Source organism: Macaca fascicularis, chromosome 19, assembly GCF_037993035.2.
Source record: "Macaca fascicularis isolate 582-1 chromosome 19, T2T-MFA8v1.1".
NCBI lineage: Eukaryota > Metazoa > Chordata > Mammalia > Primates > Cercopithecidae > Macaca > Macaca fascicularis.
In genome coordinates this window covers 58,401,110-58,423,055 of record NC_088393.1, presented here as the reverse complement: position 1 = coordinate 58,423,055, position 21,946 = coordinate 58,401,110, and the positions used below count along the sequence as shown (strand labels likewise).

Sequence of the window (21,946 nt, the reverse complement as noted above, 5' to 3'; positions counted from 1 at the left end):
GCAGGGGGCAGCCAGCAGCCCAGGGAGCCGGGCCACAGACACCACACTCAGGGCCATGGCCGACAAGGGCCCATGGAGGGTGGGCGTGGTGGGCTACGGCCGCCTCGGTGAGTCCCTGACCATCCTGGGCCTCCTTCCCCAATCCCCTTCCTAAAGCCCCCAAGGCTCTCTGCCCTCCACAGACACTTTTCTCTGTCTCCATCTGCCCCTAGCTGTGTCTGTGGGTCTGCCCACCACAACCCCACCCCGGGTCTCTGTCCTCTCCGTCTCTGTCTCCCTTCTCTCAGGGCCTCTGTCCACCACACTGGGTCTCTGCCCCTCCCCCCCACATCTGAGTCTGTCCCCACCTCCTCTCTCTCTGGGCCTGTGTCCTCCTGTCCCTCTGAATCTCTGCCCCCGGCCCCATCTGTCTCCCCGAGTCTCTGTCCTCATCTCCTCTCTCTGAGCCTCTGTTCCCCACTCTCTCTGGGTCTCTGTCCCCCTCTCTCTGGATCTCTAGCCCTGTCCTTTCCCTCTCCTCAGGACAGTCCCTCGTCTCCCGCCTGTTGGCTCAGGGACCAGAACTTGGCCTAGAACTTGTTTTTGTCTGGAATCGTGACCCAGGACGAATGGCAGGGAGCGTGCCCCCTTCCCTGCAGCTCCAGAAGCTTGCTGCCCTTGGGGAAAGGTCAGTGACCTTGCCATGGGTGAGTGGAGCTCCCTGAAGCTCCTGTCCTGGCCCTCTTAAGCCACTGTGTGATCTCAGGGATTCCCTGACCCTCTCTGGGCCTTGGTTCAAGCAAATGTGAAACGGGACGAGCCCCTTCATCTCATTTCTCCTCACAGGCCAGGGAAAAGAGGGGCAGCCCTCAGTAGACTCAGAGGGAACTTTGGGAAGAAGAGGCCTAATACCTCTCCAAGACCCTGTGCCTTCTTTCCCCTCTCCCAGACACCCTGATCTGGTTGTGGAAGTGGCCCATCCCAAAATAATCCATGAATCTGGGGCACAAATCCTGCGCCATGCCAATCTCCTGGTAAGCCCCACCCCAACCATTCACACAGAGCCCTACCCCTTGTGTCTTGGTCTCACCCCACCCTAAAGTGGATATCCTTCCCTGACCTCAACCCTCTCCTCCTTCATCCACCCCAGGTGGGGTCCCCCTCAGCTCTAAGTGACCAGACCACAGAGCGGCAGCTCTTGGAGGCCTCACAGCACTGGAACCATGCCGTGTTTGTGGCCCGAGGGGCCCTGTGGGGTACCGAGGACATCACGAGATTGGATGCAGCTGGGGGCCTCCGGGTGAGGGCCTGCTGGGCTCCCCAGGAACCAGGGGAGGCCTGCAAAGACCCCACTGCCCCTAACCCGGGCTCTTGCTTCCAGAGCCTTCGTGTCACCATGGCCACACACCCCGATGGCTTCCGGCTCGAGGGACCCCTGGCTGCAGCCCACAGCACCGGGCCTCGCACTGTGCTCTACGAAGGCCCTGTCCGTGGGCTCTGCCCCTTTGCCCCCCGAAATTCCAACACCATGGCGGCGGCTGCCCTGGCTGCCCCCAGCCTGGGCTTCGATGGGGTGACTGGTGTGCTTGTGGCTGATCTCAGGTGAGCAGAGTGAGCAGGGTGTTGGGCTGAGTCCAGGCTAACCACACTGACCGCCCCACTTGTCCCAGCCTCACGGACATGCACGTGGTGGATGTAGAGCTGAGCGGACACCCGGGCCCCAGGGGCCGAAGCTTTGCTGTGCACACCCACAGAGAGAACCCTGCCGAGCCAGGCGCGGTAACCGGCTCCGCCACCGTCACGGCCTTCTGGCGGAGCCTCCTGGGTGCGGCCAGGCCCCTCTCCCCCGGCCCTGGGCTCCTGTGTTCTGCAGAGCTTGGGGATCCCGGGCTCTCGCTAGTTCTGCAGCTCTGGTTATGTATTTGTTGACCTTTATTTCTGACCTTTATTTCCTTAACCTCTGTCCACGACTTTGAATCCTGGCACCGTAGATGTCTCCATCTCTGTCCGCGTCCCCTCTCTGAGTCTCTGTGCCCGCCTCTGATGAGGACTCTGTCTGTCTGTGTCCACCCCCAGGGCTCTGTCCCGCTCTCTCTGGGTCTTCCTCCACCGCCCCCAAGGCCTGTCCCCTCCTCCCACCATTGCCTCCCCCAGGTGTCTGTCTCCTCATCTCTCCTCTGTCTCACTCGCTCATTCCCCTCTCCCCGCAGTCTGCTGCCAGCTCCCCTCCAGGCCGGGGATCCATCTCTGCTGAGAAGCCTCCTCCCTCCCGAGACGAGATCATCTTACTGGCCTCTCACTACCACTATCCCACCCCTGCCTTGCCCCACTTCCCCAGGATCTCTCTTCTGACTCAGTAAAGATCACCGCTGTCTCCCCCTGCACCGCCTGGCGTCCCTGGTCCCTGTTTCCCTTGTGTGACGTCACGCTGCGTCTGCGCACCGCGCATGACGCCATCGCAGGGGGCGACCTCCCACGAGAGCGCGGCGCCGGGAAGCTATCGCGAGAGCGTACGCACTATATTTCCTAGAAGCTCTGAGCGGTAGTGGGCGCGGCCGTACGCGAGGGAAGGGCATCTGAGGCACACTTCCGGGACTTGCTGCGGAGCCCGACGGAAGTTGTAGTGCAGCATTTTCTAGGCCCGACGGCGGACTTCAAGGCCGCGCGGCCCGGGCGTTAGGTGGGGAGGAGGGGTCCCGCGGGGCCCCACGGGAGTCGTAGTCCGGCGCGCAGGGATCACCGGGAGCTGTAGTCCGTCCCGCCTGCCCAGTCAGCGCGGTGCTGCCCGCCCCGCACTCGGAGCACAGAGCCGCAACCCAGGAAGGGGATGCGGAAGCCCTTGGCTCGGTGGAGCGGAGAGGCAGGCGGGGTGAGGGGCGTTGCCAGGCAAAGGGCGAGCGCCGTGGTTGGGGTGCGGGTCGGTGAAGGGCTCCATTCCTTGGTGTCCGGGGAAGGGGCCTGGTTGCCGGGTATAGGAAAAGGAACTCCTGTTGCTTAGTGACTGGGGAGGGGGCCCCGTTGCCAGGTGACAAGAGCAGAGAGCCTCGCTGCTTCATGACCGGGGAAGGGTAGTCTTCTGTTGCTAGGAGACCGGAGGGGACCCTATCACCTAGAGACAGGGGAGGAAGACTCTCTTATTGCTAGGTGCTCGGAGGACAGACTTTGTTACCTAGTGCCGTGGGGAAGGGGCTCTGTTGCTAGGTAACCACAGAGCGCCCGGTTACCTAGGGACAGGGGAGGCGGGTTCCTCTGTTGCTAGGTGACCATGATAGGCACCCTTTTACTTAGAGACCTGGTGGGGGTGGTTCTCTGTTGCTAGGGGAGCAGAGGAGACAGCCTTTTTCGTAGGAATAGGAAGAGGGGATGGAGGGACGTGTACTGTCAGGAGACCCAGGGAGCGGGGTCAGGGGCCCAGTGCCCTCCCGGGCTGCCCGGAGCCCCAGCTCAATCAATGGCGATGCCCCAAAGGCCTGCTGGGAGGTTGGACCTCTAGATCCCGGGCCCCTGAGGACCTTCTTCCCCTCCCAACCCCCAGCAGGAGCCGAGGACGGCATGTCCCAGGCCCCGGGAGCACAGCCGAGCCCACCCTCTGTGTACCACGAACGGCAGCGCCTGGAGCTATGTGCCGTCCACGCCCTCAACAACGTTCTGCAGCAGCAGCTCTTTAGCCAGGAGGCTGCCGATGAGATCTGCAAGAGGTGACCGTCACCCACCCCGGCCCCTGGAGCAGCAGGGCTCCGGCAGAGCGACCCACCTGGGTCTCGCCACCAAGCAGGCGCTGAGCCTGGGGGCTTTCTTCTGTCCCCAGCTCACTTGCCTAAGCCAGACGCTGGGACTCTGGGGAGATGTTGCCTCCAGTGCCTGCCTGTCCTTGTGGCCTCAGCCCCAGCCAGGCCCCAATCCGGTGGTCCTTTCTTTCTTTAGAGACAACGTCTGGCTATGCTGCTCGGGCTGGTCTTGAACTCCTGAGCTTGTGATCCTCACACCTCAGCCTCCCCAGTAGCTGGGATTACAGGCTCACTCAGTTTCAGGCATCTCTTATCTGGGCCCTGTCACAGCTCTCCAGTCCATCCTAAACACACCCCCACCCTACTCAGGGCCCTCCTGATAGCGGAGGCCAAGCCTGCCTCTGCAGCTTCAGCCCTCACAGCCCCCCTCAAACCAGACTCTCCACTCCCGTGAGCCCTCCTGTGCAGCCTCTGGGCTTCCAGGTACTTCTTTCTGCCTGGTGTGGCTTCCTTCTCTGCCAGCATGGAATGTTCCTCTTCACTATTCACAATGTCCAACCTCGCTCCTTGGCCGGGCGCAGTGGCTCACGTCTGTAATCCCAACACTTTGGGAGGCCGAGGCAGGTGGATCACTTGAAGTCAGGAGTTCCAGACCAGCCTGGCCAACAGGGCAAAACCCCGTCTCTACTAAAAAATAAAAAAAAATTAGCTGGGCGTGGTGGCACACGTCTGTAGTCCCAGCTACTCTGGAGGCTGAGGTGGGAGAACTGCTTGAACCTGGGAGATGGAGGTTTCAGTGAGCCAGGCAACAGAGCAAGACTCTGTCTCAAACAAACAAACAAACAAAAATCCATCCTTTATCATCTCTTACTCCCTCCTCTCTGTCCCCACGTCCCTGGCCCCAGCTCAGGCCTGATCCTCTCCTGCCCAACCTGCCCGTGGCCTCCAGTCTGTCCCTGCCTTCAGTGCCCACTGATCCTAGAGAGTCTTCTACACCTGGAGGTGGGCTGCCTCTTCTGTCTCTTGCTGAAAGCCGCCTCTGGCTCCTGGACATCCTGAGAGTCGCAGCCCCTCAGACTGATCATTATGGTATTTATTCATCCCTCGATCGTTCAGAACAAGGACCCACCAGCTCTTTCATACCAAAGCCATGTTGGAGACCCTGAGATGACTCAGACTCAAGTGCCAGCCTGAGGGTGGCGAGGGAAACACACACACACACAAGCCTTTTCCTCCCATGCCCTGCCTGCCCAGGGCCCAGATAGGGAGCAGAGGTGCAGCTGTTCAGAGGCAGGGCCCAGAGACAAGTGGTGGCAGGCGGAAGAGCCTTCCTGGGCAGGGGAAGAGCTGGAGGAAAGGTTGGCAGGGGTGGGGCGGGGGGTGGTGGGCACCGGGGATGTGGCTGGGGCCAGGGGGCCAGGAAGGAGGGTGCTGAGGCTCTGAGGTGAAGCCACCAGGGCCAGACCACGCAGGGCCTTGTGGAACTCTGTCCTGGGGGAAATGAGGAAGCAGAGTGGGCTGTGAGCAGGGCAGGGGTGAGGGCAACCCCATGGGAGAAGCAAGCAGTGTTAAATGAGGGTGATGCGGGCAGCTGTCATCGTTGAGGTAGCTCAGTTCACTGGGGGAGCCCAGACAGGGCCCCGACCCAGCCTGAAGGTCAGGAGCCTCCTCTCAGAGGATCTGACATCTGAGGCGGGTCTTCAAGGACAGAGGAAGGGACTGGCGGAGGGACAAGGACTTTGTCCAGGGCGCTGGGGAGCTATGGGAGAGCTGTGAGCAGGGGAGGGCCAGGGCCACGTGGGAATGGACTGGAGGGAGGCTGGGGGAGAAGACAGAGCCCAACTGGGGCCTTGGGGACAGGGCAGAGTTGGGGCAGGAGAGACAGGACTTGAGGGTGGATGAGTTGTGGGGTCTGAAGCGGGGAGAGTCAAAGGCTGAGGCAACTTGTGGCCCCTGGCACCCCCATTTTGTGGGGCGGCCTTTCCACGGGTCCCCAGCTCAACTCTGGCCACCCCCACTACCAGGTTGGCCCCAGACTCCCGGCTGAACCCTCATCGCAGCCTCCTGGGCACCGGCAACTATGACGTCAACGTGATCATGGCCGCTCTGCAGGGGCTGGGCCTGGCCGCCGTGTGGTGGGACAGGAGGAGGTAGGCCCCAGAGCCGCACAGCACATCCTGGGCCGGGCACAGAGGGCACCCTGTCGTGTGAGCCTGTTGGGGGGTCAAGGAGGGGAATGTGGCTGGGGGAGCTGGCATGAATGCAGGAAGGCTGGTGCTGATGGGTTAGTGGGGGAGATCAGGCGGTCGGCAGGCTGAGACGCTGGGTGGATGATGGTTACCGGGTGAATGCTGAGTAGGTGGTTGGATGTGTTGGGTGAGGGGGAGTGAGGGGATTGCGTGTTCATGGTCAGTGGACAACAGACAGGAGGCTGGGGAGTTGGGTGGATGAATGGGAGGTTTTGATGGCTGGCTGGCCAGTGGCCAGGTGTGTGGCTGGTGGATGAGGGGTAGACCAATGGCAGGTGGGCCAAGAGTGGGTGAGGACTGGGGGCATGGTGAGTCCACTGTTGGGTGAATGGCTGGCTGGGTGGTGGCTGGGTGGTGGGTGGTGGACAGTAGATGGCTAGTTGGATGGTGATGGTGGCGGGGAGGTGAATGCATAGATGGAGGTGAGTGTGTGAATTGTTGTTGGGAAGTTGGCTGGTGGCTGGGAGGCCCGGTGGGGTGGGCGGATCATGCCTGGATCCTGGGTGGTTGTGTGAGGAGTAAGTTGGTGGGTGGGTGGCTGGACAGACAGGGTGATGGTGGTTGGTGAAGGGCCGATGTGAGTTGGGTGAATGGTGGGTGGATGGGTGGGAGGTCTGGTTGGGCGGCTGCATGGGTGGGAGGTTTGAGTGGGCGGGTGAACGGAGAGTGTTGGGAACCAGGGTGGCTGATTAAGGAACACCTCTGGGTGGGTTCAGGAGGCCCCCACCGCCGCCAGCCTGGGCCCCACATGGTCAGCCACATTTCACCGGCGGGCAGAGCAGGCCCTGATGGCGGTGTCCCCTCCCTGCCCGCACAGGCCCCTGTCCCAGCTGGCCCTGCCCCAGGTGCTGGGACTAATCCTGAACCTGCCCTCGCCCGTGTCTCTGGGGCTGCTGTCACTGCCGCTACGCCGGCGGCACTGGGTGGCCCTGCGCCAGGTGGACGGCATCTACTACAACCTGGACTCCAAGCTGCGGGCGCCCGAGGCCCTGGGGGACGAGGACGGAGTCAGGTGAGCCCCGCAGAGGTGATTCCAAGACCAGGGGCCTGAAACCCCACTCCCCAGAGGGAATGCCCAGGCTGGCTGAGCCTCAGTCTCCCCATTTCTCCCACCCAGGGCCTTCCTGGCGACTGCGCTGGCCCAGGGCCTGTGTGAGGTGCTGCTGGTGGTGACCAAGGAGGTGGAGGAGAAGGGCTGCTGGCTTCGGACAGACTGATCTCAGCTGACCGTCGGCGCCCACAGCACAGTCCCTGCGCGTCCCCCTCTGACTGCGCACACTGCGTGCCTGGGAAAGGCCTGGGGAGGCCCGGCCCCCTCCCCACACCCCTGCTCCCCACTGCCGCTGCTGCCTCAATAAATCTGCTGATTTTCTGCCGCCTGGCCTGTGTCTGACTGCCCCGCCCTTCTGGGGCCTCTTCTACTCAGTCACTCCCACTTCTCTGACCGGCCAGACACCCTGGTGGGTGGGGCTGAGAGCCCAGGAGTCCTCCTGGTTCTCTGCCGCCTCATGCCAGTTGCTCACCGCTGGGCCTCAGCTTCCTCATCAGTGACACAGCAGAAAACAGTACAAGTCCGTGCCCCTGGGGCTCACGCTCCGCCGGTGCTGGAGAGAGACCAGTGGCGAACGAATGCGTTTGATCTGGGTTCCACGGGGGTACTTGCTAAGGAGAAAGCAGGTGTTTACTTCTTTATTCGATTGATTGAGACAGTGTCTCACTCTGTCACCCAGGCTGGATTGCAGTGGGTCAATCACAGCTCACTGTAGCCTTGAACTCCTGGGCTCAGGTGATCCTCCCACCTCAGCCTCCCAAGTAGCTGGGACCTCAGGTGCCATACCTGACTACTTTCTTTAAATTGTTTTGTAGAGATGGGATCTTGCTCTGTTACCCAGGCTGGTCTTGAACCCCTGACCTCAAGCAATCTGCCTGCCTCGGCTTCCCAAAGTGCTAGGATTACAGGTGTGAGCCACCGTGCCTGAGTTTACTTCTTGACTCTCCATTCTATTCCATTGATTGGTAGGTGGGCAGAACAGTGGCCCCAAAGATGTCCACACCCTGGCCAGATGTGGTGCCTCATGCCTGTAACCATAGTGCTTTGGGAGGCTGAGGTCCACAGTATGAGACCAGCCTGGGCAACATAGCAAGACCCTGTCTCTACAAAAAAAAAAATTAAAAATAAGTGGGATGTGAGGCCGGTGGCTCACGTCTGTAATCTCAGCACTCTGGGAGGCCGAGGTGGATGGATCACCTGAGGTCAAGAGTTCAAGACTGGCCGGGCACAGTGCTCATGCCTGTAATCCCAACACTTTGGCATGCACCTGGCGGGCATGGTGGCAGGCGCCTGTAGTCCCAGCTACTTGGGAGGCTGAGGCAGGAGAATGGCGTGAACCCGGGAGGCAGAGCTTGCAGTGAGCCGAGATAGCGCCACTGCACTCCAGCCTGGGCGACAGAGCAAGACTCCGTATCAAAACAAAGAAAAAAAGTTCAAGGCCAGCTTTGCCAACATGGTGAAACCCCATCTCTACTAAAAATACAAAAATTAGCTGGGTGTGGTGGCGGGGGCCTGTAATCCCAGGTACTCGGGAGGCTGAGGCAAGAGAATCGCTTGAACCCAGGAGGTGGAGGTTTTGGTGAGCCAAGATCGCACCACTGCACTCCGGCCTCGGCAACAGAGGAAGACTCTGTCTCATAGATAAATAAATAAGTGGGACATGGTGGCCTGCGCCTGTAATCGCAGCTACTTGGGAAGCTGAGGCAGGAGGATTGCTTGAGCCCAGGAAGTTAAGGCTGCAGCTAGCCATGATCGTGAGTGAGAGAGACCTTGTCTCAAAAATATAATAGCCCAGGCATGGTGGCTCACATCTGTAACCCTAGCACTTTGAGAGGTAAAAGCAGGAGGATCACTTGAGCTCTGGAGTTTGAAACCCGCCTGGGCAACATAGTGAGACCCTGTCTCTCCAAAAAAATTAAAATAAGCTAAGCTTGGTGGTGCACACCTGTGATCCCAGCTACTTGGGGGCTGAGGCAGGTGGATCCCTTGAGCCCAGGAGGTCGAGGCTATAGTGAGCCATGACAGAATCACTGCACTCCACCCTGGGTGATAAGAGTGAGACCCTGTCTCAAAAAAATAAATAAAAATAAAGATAATAGACCAGGCACGGTGGCTCACACCTGTAATCCCAGCACTTTGGGAGGCCAAGGCAGTCAGACCGCAAGGTCAAAAGATTGAGACCATCCTGGCTAACACGGTGAAACGTTGTCTTTACTAAAAATACAAAAAAATCAGCCAAGCATGGTGGCGGGCGCCTGTAGTCCCAGCTACTGGCTGAGGCAGAATGGCGTGAATTCGGAAGGCGGAGCTTGCAGTGAGCCGAGATCATGCCACTGCACTCCAGCCTGAGTGACACAGTAAGGCTCTGTCTCAAAAAAAAAAAAAAAAAGTTAGGCCGGGTGCAGTGGCTCATGCCTATAATTCTAGCACTTTGGGAGGCCAAGGTGGGTGGATCACAAGGTAAATAAATTGAGACCATCCTGGCCAACATGGTGAAAACCGTCTCTACTAAAATTACAAAAATTAGCTGGCCGTGGTGGCACACGCCTGTCATCCCAGCTACTCAGGAGGCTGAGGCAGGAGAATTGCTTGAACCCGGGAGGCAGGGGTTGCAGCGAACCGAAATCGCGCCACTGCACTCCAGCCACGCCATTGCACTCCAGCCTGGTGACAGAGTGAGACTCCGTCTCAAAAAACAAACAAACAAACAGACAACAAAAATTAGCCGGGTGTGGTGGCAGGTACCTGTAATCTCAGCTACTTGGGAGGCTGAGACAGGAGAATCGCTTGAACCCGGGAGGCAGAGGTTGCAGTGAACTGAGATCGTGCCACTGCACTCCAGCCTCAGTAACAAGAGTGAAACTCCATCTCAAACAACAAAAAATTAAATTAAGTTAAAGATGCCGTGTCCTAATCCCTGGGGCCTGTGAATATGTTGTGTTACTCGGCCAACAGGGAGTGAGGTTGTGAGTGGGATCAAGGCTGCCACAACCTTGAGACCGGGAGAGTGTCCTGGATCCCCCGATGGGCCCCGTGTCATCACGAGGGTCCCCACAGCGGAGGAGGGACACCCTCCCAGCTCCCACCCTGTGAGGAGGCCCAAGGGAACACCAAAAGTACCTGTCCCAGCAGTGGGGGCTTTTACAGGTTCCCACGGGGCACTGCAGGGACCAGAGGACAGAGAAGGGACCCCGGGAGAAGCAAGTCGCATAAAATGGCCCAGAGACAAGGCTGGCCACAGAAGGCTGAGGAGGGCTCTGCAGAGGCCGGCGGGACGGGGGAGGGCACTCCAGATTGGAAGTCATCCTGGATGAGACCTAGAACGTTACAGCTGTTTATCGCCAGAGTTATTTGAGGAGGTGATGAAAGAGGAGGGTGGGTCCCGGCCAGGAACCCAACCAGGCGGGACCTCCGAGGGCAACCTGGGAGCTGCGAGAAGGGAAGGGCAGGTCAGCTCTGGATGCAGAGACCCCTCTGGAGCTGCAGGCTCAGAATGGAGGGGGGACCAGAGGCCAGGAGGCCAGGAAGGAGGCTGGGAGGGCAGGGCTGGAGCCAGGCCCCTGAGGGGGACAGAGAGGTGGGTCTGAGCCTGGTGGGCCCTGGGAGGTGAGGAGGCAGGAATGAGTGGACAGCGCCCAGGGGCCTGGCTGAACCCTGGGACCCCCGTTAGGCACCTGCAGAAGCGGGGGACTCAGGCACAGGGAGGCAAGGGGTCCCCGGCTTGGGGCGCGTCCCCTCCAGGAGCCATAGACCCTTGCGCCCAGGCAGGCAGTTCATCCAGGCAGCCCCCGAGCTGCCCATGACCGTCCCGGCAAGGTGGAACTGATGCCCTGCAGGACACGCTCACAAAAGCCCTCGCCACGCAGGGACCAGGGTGTGGCAGGTTCTGGTTTGCAAGTTTTCCCAAGGTCAAAGGGCGGGTCGTAAAGTGAAAAGCCAGACAGCACCGAAGGGGAAGCTGCTGGGGGTTGCAGACACCCCAACTCCAGGACAACTCGGACCCCTGCACCTCCTGCCCACCCACCGGGCTCCCCGGGCCTCTGCTGGTGTGGGTCTTGCTCTCTGCCCCGTCTGGGTGTCTGACCCCAGGCCCCTGGCTCAGCCCCCTCTGTCTGTGTGTCTACCTCTGTCTCTCGCTTCGCCTGAGTCTCCCTTCTCTCTCTCTCTTGCTGGGCGTTTCTCTCCACCCCTCTCTGTCTCTTTGACCGTCTGTCTGTCTCTCCCACAGTCGCTCTCAGTCTCTCCTCCACTCGCTGTCTCTCCCCTCTGTCTCTCTGTGCCCCTCCCCTTCTCTCTGTGCCCCTGGGCCCCTCCCTGCCACCCTGTGCCTGTTGCCTGTCCCATCGCAGGTCCCAGACAGACTGGCGGGGGCCTGAGTGTTGCTATTCTTGGGCCTGAGTGGCAGGGGGGGCTGTGGCCCCCAGGTGCGTCCTGGGCCATGGCCAAATAAGGTCCGGAGTGAGGAGCCCAGGGAGGAGGAGCTGGGGTGGGGTGCCGGGGGAGAGGGGCCAGCTGACCTCCTGCTCCCACTCCCTCCTGCCCTAACCCCCACATTCTGGCAGGTGAGAGCGGGCAGGGCAGACCAGGTCATCGCATCAACTAAGCACTTACTGCGGGCCCCTCACAGTGCAGAGTGCCTGTGCCTCCACCCACTGGGACCCCTCTTCCCAGGAGAGCGCCTCGGGACTCAGAGGGCTGCCGCTTGCCCCAGGGCGCCCAGCCAGGCCCGTCCCAGAGCTGAGGGGGCGGGGGCGCCCACCACAGATGCCAGCGGCCTCTCAGCACCCCCAGGCTGCAGAAGGGGAGAGGGAGGGGCTACGGTCACGAGGCAGGTGCAGGGCAGGTGCTGGGGGAGGGGGACAGCTGTCCCGCACCCCCTGGTGGTGACAGCTGCTGCCCGATTTAGCTCACAGTGCCCGGTCTGGCCAGATAAGGCAGTGGCGGCGGGGGGCGGTCTCACCCCCAGGGTACCCCTTAAATCACACGGTCAGGCCCAGGGTTCAGCCGCCACCGATGCCAGGTGAGAGGGTCTGCTCCTTCCTCCACCTCCTGCCGCAAGGCTCCGCGCGTCTTCTCCCTCTGCCTCCCTCTCTCTCTCCCTCTCTCCTCTCTCCATCCCTCTCTCCTTCTCTTTCTCCCTGTTTCTGTCTCTCTCCCCATCCGTCTTTCTCTGTGTCCCTTTCTCTTTATCTCCCCAGTTCTCTGTACCTCCTTCTCTCCCACCTCATCTCCCTTCCTCTCCTCTCACTGTCTATGTCTCTCATTCTCCCTGTCGTTCTCTCCATCTCTCTCTCCTCCACCTTCTCCGTCTGTCTCTCTCTGTCTCTCCATCTGTCTCTTCCTCCCACCCCTTCTCTGTGTCTCTGTCTCCTCCCCCCAACTTTCTCTCAGTCTCCCTCAGCACCCCGTTTCTCTTTCTTACTCTCCTTTTTCTCCCCATCTCTCTCTGTGTCTCCCTGGCTTTGTATCTCTGTGCCTCTCTGTCTCTTTCTGTCTCCTTCTCTCTGTCTCTGCCTCTCCCCCACTTCTGTCTCTGTCTCCCATTTCTCTGTCTCTGCCTCTCCCCCACTTCTGTCTCTGTCTCCCATTTCTCTGTCTCTGTCTGTCCCCCACTTCTATCTCTGTCTCTCTCCCACTTCTCTGTCTCTCCCCCACTTCTCTCTCTGACTCTCCCCCACTTCTATCTCTGTCTCTGTCTCTCCCCCACTTCTATCTCTGTCTCTCCCCCACTTCTATCTCTGTCTCTCCCCCACTTCTGTCTCTGCCTCTCCCCCACTTCTATCTCTGTCTCTGTCTCTCCCCCACTTCTATCTCTGTCTCTCCCCCACTTCTATCTCTGTCTCTGTCTCTCCCCCACTTCTATCTCTGTCTCTCCCCCACTTCTATCTCTGTCTCTCCCCCACTTCTATCTCTGCCTCTCCCCCACTTCTATCTCTGTCTCCCATTTCTCTGTCTCTGTCTGTCCCCCACTTCTGTCTCTGTCTCTCTCCCACTTCTCTGTCTCTCCCCCACTTCTGTCTCTGCCTCTTCCCCACTTCTATCTCTGACTGTCCCCCATTTCTCTGTCTCTGTCTGTCCCCCACTTCTGTCTGTCTCTCCCCCACTTCTCTGTCTCTGTCTCTGTCTCTCCCCCACTTCTATCTCTGTCTCTGTCTCTCCCCCACTTCTATCTCTGTCTCTCCCCCACTTCTATCTCTGTCTCTCCCCCACTTCTATCTCTGTCTCTCCCCCACTTCTATCTCTGACTGTCCCCCATTTCTCTGTCTCTATCTGTCCCCCACTTCTGTCTCTGCCTCTCCCCCACTTCTATCTCTGTCTTTTTCCCATTTCTATCTCTGACTCTCCCCCACTTCTATCTCTGTCTCTGTCTCTCCCCCACTTCTGTCTCTGTCTCTCCCCCACTTCTGTCTCTGTCTCTCCCCCACTTCTGTCTCTGTCTCTCCCCCACTTCTGTCTCTGTCTCTCCCCCACTTCTGTCTCTGTCTCTCCCCCACTTCTATCTCTGTCTCTCCCCCACTTCTATCTCTGACTGTCCCCCATTTCTGTGTCTGTCCCCCACTTCTGTCTCTGTCTCTCCCCCATTTCTTTCTATCTCTGCCTCTCCCCCACTTCTGTCTCTCCCCATTTCTATCTCTGTCTCTCCCTCATTTCTCTGTCTCTGACTCTCCTCCACTTCTGTTTCTCCCCCACTTCGGTCTCCCCGTACCTCTATCTCTGTCTCTCCCTCCATTTCTCTCTGTCTCTCCCACACTTCTATCTCTGACTGTCCCCCATTTCTCTGTCTCTGTCTCCCACTTCTATCTCTGTCTCTCCCCCACTTCTGTCTCTGTCTCTCCCCATTTCTCTCTCTCTCTCTCCCCCATTTCTATCTCTCTCTCTCCCCCACTTTTCTCTATCTTTGACTCTCCCCCATTTGTCTCTGTCTCTCCTCCACTTCTCTCTGTCTCTGCCTCTCCCCCACTTCTATCTCTGTCTCTCCCCCACCTCTGTCTCTCCCCCACTTCTTTCTATCTCTGTCTCTCCTCCACTTCTCTATGTCTCTGCCTCTCCCCCACTTCTGTCTCTGCTTTTCCCCCACTTCTGTCTCTGCTTTTCCCCCACTTCTGTCTCTACCTCTCCCCCACTTCTTTCTGTCTCTGTCTCTCCCCCCATTTCTCTTGTCTCTGCCTCTCCCCCCATTTCTCCTGTCTGTCTCTCCCCCACTTGTCTCTGCCTCTGTCTGTGTCTCCTGTCTTTCTCTGACTCCTCCTCTCTCCCCAGCTCCCTGGACGAAGCCCTCCCTCCGGGCCTCTGCGGTCCCTGCTGAATAAAGCTGTTTCTGTCCTCACCTCTCTCGCTTCTGCCTCCTTCTTTCCTTCCTCACTCCTCTGCCTCTCAGCTCAGCCCCCAGCCCTGATCCTGGGTCTAGGGGGTGGGAATTCCGGAGGTGGGGGTGGGGGCTCCTCCCTCCCAGAGACAGAGATGGATGCAGAGAGAGAACCAGAGACAGGCACGGAGAGACAGAGACAGAGACAGAGTAAGACAGAGACAAGACGGGGGCCACAAGCTCAGAGATGAGAGGCGGCAGGTCATGGAGACACAGCACGTGAGAGACGGGGAGACACAGAGAGAGACTCAGAGACAGAGACCAGGCAGCGCCCCCACTCCAATACACACAGACAGACACAGGGGACGAGGGCCGGGCAGGGCTGGGCAGCCTCCCCTCCCCCTCCAGGCCAGGCCAGGCCAGGCAGCGCCAGGCCCAGGACAATGGGCCCTTGTCAGGGCTCCAGAGGAGCCGGCCAGCTGGGGAGGCCTGTGGGCTGGGCCACGGCGGAGGGGCGGCCACAACAGCTGCTGGGTTGGGGAAGGGGCACCTCCTGGGGGCCCCCACAGCCTCCACCCTCAGACTCTCCTCCTCCCCTGGCCTCCCTTCCTGGGGTCTCTGCCTACTCCCAGCCTACTTTCTCTGCTCTGTCTGGGGAAGGGGACGGGTATTTATGGAGCACCTGCTGTATGCACCCAAAATGCCTCTTCGCCTCTCCTCAGACACCCCGGCTCCCGCCTCGCGTGTCCTCGGCGCCCTCTACTTGTTCCTCCCGTGCCTCTGGCTCCTTCCACGGAAGAAACAGGCAATGATTAAGCACCTGATGCTTCACAGGCAATTCCCCTAACCGCGTCTGCACCTTCCATCCTTCTTGCTTTCCTGTCCCTTCCACCCCAGTTCCTTTCTCTTTCTGATTTGCTTGGTCTCTCCTGGGAAGGAAACGAGCAGGTACTGAGCACCTACTATGCACTGAGGAGTTCAGGAACATGGCTCCTCTCTTACTACATTCTTTCCTCCCCCCACCCCCGTTCCTTTCTTTTTTTCTTTCTGGGACAGGGTCTCACTCTGTCACCCAGGTTGGAGCGCACACAATCGTGGTTCACTGCAGCCTGGACTTCCTGGGCTCAAGTGATCCTCCCACCCCAGCCTCCTAAGTAGCTGGAACTCCACGCACCACCATGCCTGGCTAATTTTTTATTATTATTATTACTTGAGATGGAGTTTTGCTCTTGTCACCCAGGCTGGAGTGCAATGGCATGACCTCGGCTCACTGCAACCTCCACCTCCTGGGTTCAAGAGATTCTCCTGCCTCGGCCTCCCGAATAGCTGGGATTATAGGCGCCTGCCACCATGCCTGGATAATTTTTAAGTATTTTTAGTAGAGACAGGATTTCACCATGTTGGTCAGGCTGGTCTTCAACTCCTGACCTCAGGTGGTCCACCCACCTCGGCTCCCAAAGTGCTGGGATTACAGGAGTGAGCCACCGCACCTGGCCTAATTTGTGTATTTTTTGTAGAGACAGGGTCTCTCTATGTTGGCCAGGCTGGTCTTGAACTCCTGGGCTCAAGCGATCCTCCCACCTCTGTCTCTCAAAGTGCTAGGATTACAGACACGAGCCATGGCGCCCGGCCCCTTTCTTTCCTCTCTGTTAGTTTCCTCTCCTTTCTGACGTTCTGCTGTCTCCTGGCAGAGGGAGTGGACACACTCTGAGTGCTTACTGTGTACCAGACACTTTACATACCTCTCTCCTCACTCTCTTCCTCCCTGGTCCCTCTCTGTCCTCTCCCTGTGTTTCTGAGCTCTCTACCCTCTTCCAAGCAAGGACTACATTTATTGAGCACTTCTGGTATGCAAGCAATTGTGTCCTTTCTCTACTCTCTTCTTGCCCTTCAGTATCCACTGACTCCGCCAGTCTCTGCTTCTTTCTGCTCTCTGCCAGGGAAGAAAATGGGCATTTATTGAGCACCTATTGTGTGCCAGTTTTCTTACTCTCCCCCAACTCTTCACTTCTCTTTCTTCCCTTATCTGTAACTTCTTTCTGTTCCATCAGCTCTTTCTCAAGGACAAAAACAAGCAATTATGGGCACCTACTATATACCAGTCAATTAATATCCCACTTCACCTCCTCTTGCCTCTTTCTCGCTGCCCCTCTCGCTCTGCCAGCTTATCCCCTTGCTCTGTTCTCCGGGTCCTCTTCTGGGAAAGAGTACAGGTGTTTACTGAGCACCTCCTGTGTGCCCCGTCGTTAACCTGCAATGCCCCCTCCCTGCATATCCTCTCCTCTGCCAGATTCCTCTCACTGATCCCTCCTCCCTCTGCTCCTCCACCCCAGTGGAGGCCTCCTGGGCCAACACCTTTTCCTCTCGTTCCTGTCTGTGCCTTCACTTCTGTCTTGTTCTCTTGCTCCTCCAAAGAAGACAATGTGCATTTACTGAGTGCCTCCTGTGTGCTCGCCACCTCACCAGCACACTTATTCTCACTTCTTCTCTTCTCCCTGCCTCCTTCTCTCCTCCAGCTTCTCCCCATCCTCTCTGCCCTGTCAGCTCTTTCCTGGGAGAGGAAATAGGCATGTGTTGAGTGCCTGCTGTATGCTGCCCCTTCATCTACACTGTCTGCTTGCCTCACAGGTTCTGTTCTCCCTTGTCTCCTCCTCTCCGTCTCTCTGCTTGCTCCCTTCCTCCTGGCTGCTTTCTTTGTGCTTGCTGCTGGGGAGGAGAATGGGCATTTATTAGGCACCTACTGTGTATTAGTCACTTTACATATATTGTTTCCTTCCCACACAACAATCTATTCTATTCTCTCTGCTGGAGTTTCCTCCTCCTCCTCCTCGATTCCTCCTCTTCTCCCTCCTCCTCTTCCTCCTCCTCTTCCCACTCCTCTTTTACTTTCTCCTGTCTCTTGGGGAAAAGAAATAATATTTAACAAAAACCTACTGTCTGCTTCACACGTTCCACCCATGCGCCCCCCTCCTTTGTTTTTTCTTGTTTGTTTTAGTTTTTGTTTTTGAGATGGAGTCTCACTCTGTCGCCCAGGCTGGTGCGATCTCGGCTCACTGCAACCTCTGCCTCCCGGGTTCAAGCGATTCTCCTGTCTCAGCCTCCCGAGTAGCTGGGATTACAGGCGCACGGCACCATGCCCGGCTAATTTTTTGTATTTTAGTAGAGATGGGGTTTCACCGGGTTGCCCAGGCTGGTCTCGAACTCCTGAGCTCAGGCAATCCGCCCACCTAGGCTTCCCAAGGTGCTGGGATTACAGGCGTGAGCCACCGCGCCCGGCCCCATGCCCCTCTCTTTAGGCTGTCTCTCCTCCTGCTTTTCCTCTGCGGGCATTTCTTCTCCTTTCTCATGTGGTCCTGAAGGGAATGGGCAGCTTTTGAGCACCGACTGTGTGCCAGGCTTTTTATAGGCATAGCTTCCCCTTCTCACCCTCGATTCCTCCTTTCCCTTCCTCTCTGCCTTCCTGCTCTCTGTGCCCTCCCCTAGGAAAGGGAAAGAGCACCAATTGAGCGCCGACTGTGTACCAGGCAACTCTCTTTAGACCTTCCTTTCCCCCTGCCCCTTCCACTCCACCGACTCCCTCTCTTTTTCTTCCTTCTCAGCGGTGGAAACTCCAAACCTTCCAGACGGAAGGGGTTTAGGTGTCCCCCAAAAGTCTCAGCCCTAGAAGGGGTGGCCAGCTACACCGCGCGGGGCTGCAGGAAAGAGGAGGAGGAAGGAGGATTTGGGCTGCAGTCTGATTTCTCCCTTGGAAAAATATGTGGACGACAATGGCCACTCCCTCCCAGGTCGGGGCAGGGTGGGGGAGGCTGAAGGAGGCCTGGAGGGGCTCTAGGAAGGAACACTCTAGAATCTGAGCCTGAGAAGCAGCCTGTGCCCATGGAGGGGACACTTTTGCCACCAGTCACCACACTGGATTCAAGCCCAAGCCTCCTTCCTCCACCTCCCTCTCCCCTCCGCAGGCCTCTCTGCCCTGCAGGCACTTGGCATATGGTCCCTGGACGCCTCACCACTGAGAGAGCAGATGAGGAAACTGAGGCTCAGGCAGGAAAGAGGAGTTGCCCCTCCCCGTTTCTCCTTCTGTCTCTCCTGTGACTCCCTTCCTCTGTCTCGCTCACCCTCTCCTCTTTCCCATTCTCTGAATCGCTCCCCTCACCCCTGCCCCCACTCTGTTCCTGTCTCTGCATGCCCCCAATTCCCCCCCCTTTTTCTTTTTTCTGAGATGGGGACTCGCTTTGTCGCCCAGGCTGGAGTACAATACAGTGATCTCAGCTCACTGCAACCTCTGCCTCCCGGGTGTAAGTGATTCTCCTGCCTCAGCCTCCCAAAGTGCTGGGATTACAAGCGCCCGCCACCACGCCTCACTAATTTTTGTATTTTTAGTAGAAACGGCATCTTACTATGTTGGTGAGGCTGGTCTCGAACTCCTGACCTCAAAGGATCCACCTGCCTCGGCCTCCCAAAATGCTGGGATTGCAGGCGTGATTACTGTGCCCGGCCCCAACTTCTCTTTGACACACACTTTCCTCCACACACTAATTTCCCTCCCACTACATGCCAGCAAGGGTTCCCACCTTCTTGATCACCTCTTTTTTATTTTCATGACTCTTCATGCAGCTGTCCTTCCTCTTTCCTCCTCCTCCTTCCTCCTCCCCTCCTCCTCTTTCCTCCTTCTTCCTCCTTCCTCCACCTCCTTCCTTTTCCTCTTCCTTTTCTCGTCCTCTTTCCCCCTCCTTTCTCCACCTCCTTCCTCCTCCTCTTTCCCCTTCCTCCTTCTCCCTCCTCCTCTTTCATCCTCCTCCCTCCACCTCTCCTCCTCCTCCTCTCCTCCTCCCTTCTCCTCCTTCCTCCTCCTCTTTCATCCTCCTCCCTCCTTTCATCCTCCACCTCTCTCGTCCTCCCTCCTCCTCCTTTCCTCCTCCTCCTTTCTCCACCTTCTTCCTCCTCCTCTTTCCTCCTCCTCCTTCCTCCTCTCCTCCTTCTTCCTCCTCCTTCCTCCTCTCCTCCTCTTTCTTCCTCCTCCTTCTCCTCCCTGATTCCTCTTCCTACTTCCTCCTCCTCCTTGTTCCTCCTTTCCTCCTCCTCCTCTTTCCTGCTCCTCCTCCTTTCCTCCTCCGTTTCCTCTCTCCTCCTCTTTCCTCCTCCTCCTTCCTCCCTCTCCTCCTCTTCCCCCTCCTTCCTCCTCCTTCTTACTTACTCCCTCTTCCTCCTTCCTTCTCTTCCTTCCTCCTTCCCCCCCTCCTCTTTCTCCTCTTACCCCTCCTCCCTTCTCCTTCCTCTTTCCTCCTCCTTCCTCTCCTCCTTTCTCCTATTCCTCCTCCTCTTCTTCCTTCTCCTCCTCCTCCCTCCTCTCCTCTTCCTCCTCCCTCCTCCTCCTTCTTCCTCCTTCTCCTCCTCCTTCCTCCCTCTCATCCTTTCTCCTCTTCTTCCCCCTCCTCCCTCCCCCTTTCCTTCCTCTTCTTTCCTCTTCCTTCCTCCTCTTTCCTCCTTCTTCCTTCTCCCTCTTACTCCCTCCACCTCCTCCTCTTTCCTCCTCCTTCCCCCTCCTCCTTTCCTTGTCCTTTCCTCCTCCTCTCCTTTCCTCTTCCCTCCTCCTTCCTCCTCCTCCTCTTGCCTTTTCCTCCTCCCTCCTCCTTTTTCCTCCTCCTCCTCTTGCCTCCTCCTCCTCTTGCCTCCTCTTTCCTTCTCCTTCTCTTGCCTCCTCCTCCCTCTTCCTCCTCTTTCCTTCTCCTCCTCTTTCCTCTCCCTCCTCCTTCCTTCTCCTCCTTTCCTCTCCCTCCTCCTTCCTTCTCCTCCTCTTTCCTCTCCCTCCTCCTCTTTCTCCCTCCTCCTCTTTCCCCCTCCTCCTCCTTCCTCCTCCTTCTCCCCTCTCTCCATAATACACAGACACACAGGCTGTCCCTGTCCCTGTCTGTCCTTTCTTTGGCTGGATCCTCATGTTTCCTCCTCTCTAGGACTCGCACACTGCTCCTCCTCCCTTGGGTGATGTTCCAGTTCTCCACCTGCTTCCACCCGGCCCCACCTTTTCCTGACTGTCCACTTGTGGCTGTCAGCCTTTCTGGAATCTTCTCCCTTGTCCTCCAGTCTGCCACCCCCCGTCCTCTGCCCTCTATCCTTCTGGTGCGCTGGGCCCTCCCCCTCATCCCCACCCTGTCATTTCCTCATTGTCTGTACCCGACCCCCACAGGAGGTGCTGATGGGGCCCCAGCCTGACTGCACCTGTCCACAGCACTGGACTGTGTCAGAAGGAGACAAGAGGGCCGGGGACAAGGGGCAGCACTGCGGGCGGGGCCTGTGCCCTTGGTCTCCCTCCCTCCTCCGCCTCCTTCACCTCCGGTTTCTGTCCCTTGGATTTGCCTCTCCCCTTCCTCTCCCTGCGCCTTCAGTGAGTTCCACCTGGCTTCCCCTTGACACGCTCCTGGTGGCTTCTCTTTGGCGCTTCTCCGCTTCTCTCTCTCTCTGTCTCCCACCTGTCTCTCGCTGTCTCTGTCTCTCTTGCTCTGTCCCTCTCGCTGTCTCTGTCCCTCTCTCTCTCTCGCCATCATTTTGTCTCTGTCTCTCTCTAGCCGTCTCTGTCTCTCTCTAGCCGTCTCTCTCTGTCTCTCTCTAGCCGTCTCTCTCTGTCTCTCTCTAGCCGTCTCTCTCTCTCTGGCTGTCTCTTTCGCTGTCTCTCTGTCTCGCTATCTCCCTCTCTTGCTGTTTCTTTCTCTCGCTCTTTCTCGCTGTTTCTCTCGATGTTTCTGTCTCTCTCCCCCTCTGTCTCTGACACACACTCTCTCTTTCTCCCATCCTTCCCTCCATGGGGCTCTCCTGTTTCCTTTCCATCCTCACCTTCACTCGCTCTTTCCTGACCTTCTTGGTATCTTGTTCTCCTCGCTCTTTCCTCTCCATTTTCTCCCTCACCCCACAAGCTCTCTCCCCTCGCTTCTAGCCCCCCAAGTCCTTCCCAGCTCCACCTCTCCATGCCCGCTACTTCCTTTCCAGTCTCTCTGTCAGTCATTGTCCTTGACCCTTCCCTCTCCTCCTCTCTGCTCCCACCAGCTCCTCTGTTCTGACGCCTGGCGCCGACAGCCTTCTCCCTGCCGTCCCCTCTCCTCCTGGTCCCTGTCCCCCCCCGCGTCCCCGCCTTCTTGATGACTCCAACAGCTGCAGCTGCAGAGGCCCCGAGGTCCCTCCGATGAGACGGGGCAGGGAGGGCTCCTCTGAGTGCTGGGATATTTTTATCCTGCCTTGGACAGTCGGGACGACTGGTCCTGCAATCTGCTTTCACCCTTTAGGAAACTCGTTTCATGTCCTGCCAGGTCCTGGGACCATCAGCTCGCGTGTCTCCACAGCTGCACATTCCTGTCCGTCTGCAGCTTATTATCTGGGTCACAGGGACGTTACCGCATGACTTGGAAGGACACGCCATCACGTGGGAGGTCACAAAGTGGACGGCAGGAAACCCGGCCTTCCCTCGTCTGCCTTCCTCCTCACCTCTCTCTCAGTATCCTATTCTTGTTAATATCAGTGTATCAATGAGCCTGGTTATTATTATTATTATTAACATAGTGAGCACAGGCGTTTCATAGTCTGCATCTGATTTTCCAGCAGCGAAGCCTCTGGCATCCGCCCCCCCCACTGCCGTCCCGCTGGC

General features: G+C 58.2%; 2 protein-coding genes and 1 long non-coding RNA gene across 16 annotated transcripts; 2 read left to right on the top strand and 1 right to left on the bottom strand.

Annotated features, from left to right (window-relative positions):
* On the top strand, positions 1-2,363 carry ASPDH (aspartate dehydrogenase domain containing). Of its 4 annotated transcripts, XM_005590016.4 has the most exons (7): positions 1-107; positions 523-667; positions 929-1,013; positions 1,130-1,279; positions 1,361-1,581; positions 1,650-1,804; positions 2,190-2,363. In XM_005590016.4, exons 1-7 carry the CDS (start codon positions 56-58, stop codon positions 2,231-2,233), a joined length of 852 nt encoding a protein of 283 aa, XP_005590073.1. In that variant the 5' UTR covers positions 1-55; the 3' UTR covers positions 2,234-2,363. The 4 variants fall into 4 exon arrangements, with proteins under 4 accessions (XP_005590073.1, XP_045236355.1, XP_005590074.2 ...); XM_045380420.2 differs by lacking the exon at positions 1,130-1,279; XM_005590017.4 differs by lacking the exon at positions 1,650-1,804.
* LOC141409125 (uncharacterized) lies at positions 1,894-7,620 on the bottom strand. Its single transcript, XR_012427898.1, has 2 exons — positions 7,480-7,620; positions 1,894-4,394 (listed from the first exon to the last, which is right to left on the bottom strand). It is a non-coding gene; the product is annotated as an uncharacterized lncRNA (long non-coding RNA).
* On the top strand, positions 2,435-7,332 carry JOSD2 (Josephin domain containing 2). 11 transcript variants are annotated; one of them, XM_065535762.1, is made up of 5 exons: positions 2,435-2,489; positions 3,518-3,677; positions 5,732-5,857; positions 6,774-6,968; positions 7,074-7,332. In XM_065535762.1, exons 2-5 carry the CDS (start codon positions 3,532-3,534, stop codon positions 7,171-7,173), a joined length of 567 nt encoding a protein of 188 aa, XP_065391834.1. In that variant the 5' UTR covers positions 2,435-2,489; positions 3,518-3,531; the 3' UTR covers positions 7,174-7,332. The 11 variants fall into 11 exon arrangements, with proteins under 11 accessions (XP_065391834.1, XP_073880488.1, XP_065391833.1 ...); XM_074024387.1 differs by having other exon boundaries at positions 3,515-3,677; XM_065535761.1 differs by lacking the exon at positions 2,435-2,489 and adding an exon at positions 2,527-2,659.
* Positions 7,621-21,946: the final 14,326 nt, after the last annotated feature.

Coding starts and splice junctions, on each gene's coding strand:
- ASPDH (XM_005590016.4), top strand. CDS start 56: ATGGCCGACAAGGGCCCATGGAGGGTGGGCGTGGTGGGCTACGGCCGC. Junction 1,582..1,649: donor GTGCTTGTGGCTGATCTCAG/GTGAGCAGAGTG, acceptor CACTTGTCCCAG/CCTCACGGACATGCACGTGG. Junction 1,805..2,189: donor CTTCTGGCGGAGCCTCCTGG/GTGCGGCCAGGC, acceptor CTCTCCCCGCAG/TCTGCTGCCAGCTCCCCTCC.
- JOSD2 (XM_065535762.1), top strand. CDS start 3,532: ATGTCCCAGGCCCCGGGAGCACAGCCGAGCCCACCCTCTGTGTACCAC. Junction 5,858..6,773: donor GTGTGGTGGGACAGGAGGAG/GTAGGCCCCAGA, acceptor CTGCCCGCACAG/GCCCCTGTCCCAGCTGGCCC. Junction 6,969..7,073: donor GGGGACGAGGACGGAGTCAG/GTGAGCCCCGCA, acceptor TCTCCCACCCAG/GGCCTTCCTGGCGACTGCGC.